Source organism: Schistocerca serialis, chromosome 11 (genome assembly GCF_023864345.2).
Source record: "Schistocerca serialis cubense isolate TAMUIC-IGC-003099 chromosome 11, iqSchSeri2.2, whole genome shotgun sequence".
Classification (NCBI taxonomy): Eukaryota; Metazoa; Arthropoda; class Insecta; order Orthoptera; family Acrididae; genus Schistocerca; species Schistocerca serialis.
In genome coordinates, this window is record NC_064648.1 from 63,114,947 (window position 1) to 63,122,046 (window position 7,100).

General features: G+C 39.2%; 1 protein-coding gene across 1 annotated transcript; it reads left to right on the forward strand.

Annotated features, from left to right (window-relative positions):
• The first annotated feature begins 1,839 nt into the window (after positions 1–1,839).
• LOC126426447 (uncharacterized) lies at positions 1,840–3,204 on the forward strand. The gene has a single exon (XM_050088362.1). It carries the CDS (start codon positions 1,840–1,842, stop codon positions 3,202–3,204), a length of 1,365 nt encoding a protein of 454 aa, XP_049944319.1.
• Positions 3,205–7,100: the final 3,896 nt, after the last annotated feature.

Genomic DNA, 7,100 nt, shown 5'->3' on the forward strand with positions numbered 1-7,100 from the left:
AGATGGCAAGGATGTGACACTGACAATTCACTGAGAGATGTTTCAGCATTTGGTTGTGGATGTTGTCCGGCCCTGGGGTGTATCAAGGCAATGGATTAAGACACTGGAGAGTTCTCATTCAATGAGTGGAACATTATATGACTCCAGTTGATGGGTATCAAAAGGTAAGTGCACTCGCGCCACCCACTGTTCTATGATTGAAAGGGCAAGGTGATAATTCTCAGATGCAGATGCACGAGCGAAGTGCTCAGCAAAATGTCTGGCAACAACATCTGGAAAAGCACAAATGGCACCAGGCACCATCTAAGAAAATACCAGGCACGCCTGCAGGGAACTGGGAATCATAGAGGTGTCTGATCTTTGCCCATATGTGTGATGGAGAGGTAGGTGATCCGATAGTGGAAATGTACTGGTCCCAGGATTCTTGCTTTCGCCATTTTATGAGGCAGTGGACACAGGACAGAGCTATTTAAATGCAATGAGAGAGGCACTGGAGAGTCCACCTACAATCTGTAATGCCTGCAGCAATATCTAGGTTCCACCAGGATAATGTCTTCCAATAGGGGATCCTGAGGAAGAGGGGATGGCTTGGTTGGCTGCCAAAAGAATGGCTGACATTGTATGCTGAACAGCCACATCAATACTGTCTTGCGATGGGGGGTGAATCCATCCCAGTCAGCATTATTTGCAGGTGTCTAGGGGAGAGGGGAGAGGGACAGGAAGATAGGAAGTGGTCACTACCATACAGGTCATCATGGGCACTCCAGTGGATAAATGGTTGAAGACCAGAGCTGCAAAAGGAGAGATAAATGGCTGAACAAGTTCTGTGTGTCACACTGAAGTGTGTGGGGGCACCAGTGTTCAAGAAGCAAAGATTGAGCTGTGGCAGCAAAGTTTCGATGTCTATACCACAGCCACTGGTCATTGTTTCACCTGAAAAATTGTTATGGGCTCTGAAAGGTTCTAATACTAGTTCATGTATACTTTTCACCATTTCACTTCCACAGTTAACTCAAAATTAGCGTTTAAATGGCAAAAGAAAGCTATCACATGCACTGTAGGCCTCAGCCTCACAAATCTTGAAAAAATTGTGTCATACGTCTAAATATGATGAGAGTGCCTAGCCAGTATATTTATAACTGTCATGTCTTTGTCAAAGAAAATCTAAGTATTATCATGTGTAGTTGCTTACGATATTTTTCACGCCTATGTGTACATTGATCCTGTAATTCCTCTTGTACAGTGGGGGGCAAGGTACTTTGTACCCCCCCCTCCCCCCGCCCCAATAGGTAAAAGTAGGGGCTCCCCCCCCCCCCCCCCCCCGCAATATTCAAACATGTACTTGTCACCGCTCTATTCCCCTTCTTCGTCCTTTACTGGGAAATTTGTTAAAACCTGCACATACATTTTTGCATAATAGTATGTAATGATTATGAAGGAAAAAAATACCGATTTTATGAGCTATTGCGCATTCCTTTCTGCTACTCCTCCAACCTCTGCATATGGCGAACTGTCGTGACAGGGTTTGTCCCCTGCATCTGTACTATTCGCTCACTTTTACTGTACGGAAGTATGCGGGGAACGAAAGCTCACCGTGAGCTCGCAGCGCTTTGGCTGCTACGATGAGCTCCACTTCCTCCCACAGCAGCCTGCTGGCAGCTTGTGAAAGAAACTAATGAGCAGTAGTGACTAGGTAACGTTAAAGACTCTTCATTCATTTTTGTAAATTCTGTTGACAATCACTAGGTACAACACCACACAAATCAGCACCGGCTCCAGTTAATCTTACTGTGACTCGGTTCAGTTGTTGATCTTTCGTCCCTTACTGTCCAGTTTAAAATGGACAAGTTTATAATTAGGAGGAAATGTGACAATGTGGCAAGCGTTAGCGATGATGGAGCTAGACCCAGTGTTAGTGGTGCTGTGCGTGACAACAAAAACATAGATAGTGACGGAACTGTGGCGGTGACAAAAAACACTGTACCCAGAAAAAAAAGCTGTTATCAGCCCTCATGGAAACAGCAATTTACATGGATCGATTACAACAAGGTAAAAGATGTTATTTTCTGCAAAAATTGCAGACATATGTTTGAAGAAAATCGTTTTCAGTTTTCTCACAAAATAAAAAAACCTTTCATGGAAACTGGTTTTTCGAACTGGAAGAAAGGGGTAGAAAAGTTGAAAGCGCATGAAGCATCGGGCTGCCACAGAGAAGCTGTACTGAAATTCAAATCCTTAAAATCGAATGTCAATGTATTTAGCCAGATTTCCAAAGAAAAACTGACACAAATGAAAGAAAACCGAGCTTGTTTACTAAAAATCATATCTTCCCTCCGATACTTAGCAGCGCAGGGGCTTGCAATACGTGGGCATACTGAAGAAACAAGTAACTTTGACAATTTATTACGCCTTCGTTGTGAAGATAACCAGCTACTTTTAATATGGCTACAGCGTGAAACTTACAAATGGACATCCCATGATGTGCTAAACGAAATTTTGGCCATTTTAAGTCACGAAATTCTTAGAAAATTATTGGAGGATATCAAGAGGGCAAAGTATTTGGCAATAATAGCAGACGAAACGACAGACATAGCCAACAAAGAGCAATTTAGTATCTGCATAAGATTTGTTGATGCTTCGCTAGAGATAGAAGAATATTTTTTAGGGCTTTACTCAATACAAAGTACCACAGCTAAGCCTCTGTTTGATATTATTATCGACATTTTAAGACGATTTGATTTGCCTACATCTAATTGTAGGGGCCAGTGCTTTGACGGTCCAGCTAACATGGCCGGACTATATAATGGTGTCCAGACAAACTTTATGGAAATGGAGAAGAGAGCTATGTTTGTGCACTGCCTTGCACACTGTTTTAATCGAACACTACAAGACACTGTGAAAGCAGTTCCAGAATGTCGAAGTGCATTGGATGTTATGAAGGGCTTAATACATTTTGTGATAGATTCACCTAAAAGATTAGATCTTTTTACTCACATGGAGATAGATGCCTCTACAAATTTGAAACTACTCTGTGCTACAAGGTGGGCCGTAAGATTCTTGGCAATGTCTTCGGTTTTGTCCAACTATACAGAAGTTAAGGAATTTTTTCTAAATGTTTCAAGAAATGACAAATCAGCCACTGGGGCCAAAGCAAACGGCTTTTTGATTAATATGCATACATATGATTTTTTTTTCGTGTATTGACTTTTGGTAAAACTGTTTGGTCACATTGATACCATAAACATAGCACTAGAGAGGAAATTCCTACACTTAGAGGAGGCCAGTAAGATAATTTCCACTCTTGTAACTTCTATTAAATTTATGATAAACAATTTTGAATCATTCTGGGGTGAAGTAACTTCAGAATGTCAAGATATGGATGTTGATTCCCCAAAATTACCCCGTAGAAGAAAAGTCCCTAAGAAATACGATGACTCCATCAATTCATCTGTAGAAACATCCACTGAAGTATGTGACAAATATAGAAGATTGTATTATGAAACAATGGATACATCCACCAGCTTCTTGGAATCACAGTTCAAAACTCAATCATTTATGTCTGCAAATCAAACTGAACAATTTCTTCTTGGTGATAACAAACATTCATTCGCTATTTTATCTTTCTACGAATCAGATATGGACAAAGAACGCTTGCTCCTCCACTGAAGCATGTTTCATGAGATTATCCAAAGTAGTGACTCTGCGAATATTAGTTCGTTGTATCATATAGTGAAATACCTAAAACAGGAAAACCACCTGTTTGACCTACTGCCTGAACTAGTGAAATTCATACGTGTAGTGCTGACGATTCCGGTAACGTCCTGCACCGCTGAGCGATCGTTTTCTTGTCTGCAGAGGGTGAAAACGTATCTTCGTTCTACAATGAGGCAGGATCGTCTTAACGCCATCGCTCTTCTCAACGCCCATATAGATGAATCGATGAAACTCGACCTTGCTGCTATATGTGACGAGTTCATATGCAGGAATGATCTGAGGAGGAGTACATTTGCCATCGAAAATTAAGGTATGTTTCTTCAACTTCATTTATGTATTTGTTTTGTACCACTACTGACCTATACTCTGACTGAAATGACATTGTGATCGACGTTTCAGCGAGTCGAGGGGTAGGGGCTAGTCGCCAGCCAATCGTAGTTTGCATGCTTTTCAGCTGTTTGCATTTTTCATTATCCTCACAATCTTTATTTGTTTCTTGAAAGTTATTATGCTGTGAGGGAAATTTCCCAAGAATATGATGTCATAACTCAAAAGGGAAAGTATGCATGCATAATACACCTCTGTCCTTCAGCACTTGTGTTGTTCCATGTAATTCTCAATGCAGAGGTCATTTTAGATAGCTTAGAATTTAAGAATGTGATGTGGGAATTCCATTTCAGATTGTCTTGTAAGTAAACAAAGCAATTTTGTTTCAGTGACACATAATTTTTTTGATGTTCCAAAGTAATATTTGGTTTTAATGGATTTTTAATTTTGCTGTGTGTGGAATTGTATAATGACGGTTTTTTCTCTTTTTTTAAGGGTTAATCAGTAGCTTATTCCTCACAAACCACTCTGAAATCTTTTCATTTGTGACTTCAGCATACAATCTAAGAGCCTTTCTATTTCCACATCCAATCAATACACTGGTGTCATCTGCAAATAGGACTGGTTTGGAGCGTCGAACATGTCGATGGAAACGCAAAGTTATCTGTCAAATGTAGTATCTAATAAAATGATTCTTGCTCCCCCAAAAATATTTTCACGTCGGCGCCTCTGCTTTGGTATGTAATTATTGCTTATCACTGTCATTTAGGCTTACATAATTATACACTGTCTGTACACTTCACTAAGTGATAGCTGCCTACGTTTTTTTTAAAAAATGCTAATGACAAATTGCGTAAATATGCACAAAAGCGAGTAGATCATTTCGACGCATTTGTATGGGATCAGGCATTCTTCATATCACAAATTTTAGTCGTTGTCTTATAAAGTGATCGTGTGCTGATAATCACAGCCAGAGCACGACGTAATCGACATTTAAATCGAAATATATCGCTTCGTAAATTCTTAAAACAATTAAAACACTATCTTTATGGGGGGGGGGGGGAGATGTAAATTGATGTATTTGTAAATCAACACAAAATCATTTGACGAGCATCAGAACTTTGGATACATTATTGATAATGATAACGTCACGCAATGTGTGAAACATATCTCAATGATACACAACGACACCTCTGTCATATCCTACTCATTTAAGTACTGAAGAGGAATTAACTTTTTAATTAAAATCATCTCTTAATCTTTAATTCCTTGGCATTCACTAAGTCTCATTTACAACAATATTTCAAACTCATATTGTACAGTATATAGTATTTGCAGTTAAGATTGTATATACTGCGGTGCGTGTTGAAACAGCTATAAAATACAAATTCAAAAACTGTCTGTACGGCACTATTCCCATCACATTTTCATGTCTTTTATGTTTTTGGTTGACTTGTTCCAGTTTACTGTAATGGTAAAATAAACGCAAATAAGTGTGAAAATCATGCTTTGGGACATGCACACTGCAAATCTAAATGAAAATGTGCTTGGTTGACTCAGGTATTTGTCGTATATTTTCAACCGCAGTACGCAAATAAAAGCACCCACATGTCAAGAATTTAACCTCAACATTATGTAGCCGCTTTCACCAAGGTGTCTGCAGGTCTTTGCTGCGTGAAATACGTCTCGGCGAGTTTTAAATCTTATAATCTACATTAATACATTGTGGCTACTGTACACAACAGAGACTCTTAAGTTGTCTGTCAGTTTATTATCCTTTCTCAATCCCTCCCTTCCGAAGGAAGCCTGCGTAGTTTCTCTCCCTTCTGCCCTTGAAAAGTACATCCAAAAGCACAGTACAGTTACACTACTCACAACATAACTTACGAAAATACAAAATACTTCCAACTTCAAGCAAGCAACGTCCTTAACAAGCATTGTGGCAGCAAATGTCACGTAGTCTGCAAACGACGGAAAGTGGCATGGACAAACGATCGCAATACTTTTCCTACACAGAGTTTAATACAAGCAGCAGAGAGCAAACAGCTGCGTATTGAGCTGCCATCTATTGGCGGCGCGATGCAACAGTGCAGCACATACAATGACTTAATTTTATCTCGCAATCAGAAGCAATGCACGAATATTTTGGAAGTAACAAACAGATCTTCTGTTCCGTCCCTTATTTGTTTTACAATTTGTTAATAAAATTGCTATAAGTGCCCGCATCCTTTAAATATTTATGACGAGAATACTTTACACCCAGCTACATTTGTCGCAAGATAAGTTATATATGTATAGCAAAATAGAAGCAGCGGTTGTTGAAGTCTTTTGAACAATCTGATGAAATTTTTGAACGGCTCAGGTTAATGCATGGTAATCTGTGCCATAACACTGAATGAATTTTAGCGCTTTAGTTGGGTAATACGAGTTGGTGTCCTTGAAGTATTATATGCTTTGCTCATATCCATTACAAGTGTAATTACATTTGCCAGCATATCTCATTGCCATGAGTCAAATTTGGTTATGGCGGTATTAATAAACTTCCCCTTCCGGAGAAATCGGGAGTTAATGAATTTACATAGATCAGGTCAATTTTAGTCTGCTCTTTATTCTTTCCCTACCTATCCAATCATCGTCTTCAGTTACCTCAAATATAAAAGCACAACCTTAGATTTTTATCGATTTGTTGTTTGAATGTCAACGTAATTGTATTCAAAGCCTAATTTAAATTTACTATTTTAGGCTATTATCTCGACTGTCCACCTTTATCTGGACTAGAGACAAAAAACACTGTGCTGTTAGCCTATGGAATGTGGTTCAGATACTTCTTCGTTTTCCCATTTTAACATGAGAAAAGTTGCAGAAGAAATGCAGAGAGTAGTTTTGCTAATATGGAAACCCTTTTCCACGTCATCTTTCAGTTCTGGATCTGTCATTGTCCTGATGAGGTCTGGTGGATGACATTATTTTCTTTATGGTGGGTCCACATTTGAAATGATTTTTTTTTAATTATACCACTATGGCCTACAGTCTGATCTCACCTTGTAACATTGGCCAAC

Bases quoted from the DNA above. Each gene is read 5' to 3' on its own strand.
- LOC126426447 (XM_050088362.1), top strand. From the start codon at position 1,840: ATGGACAAGTTTATAATTAGGAGGAAATGTGACAATGTGGCAAGCGTT.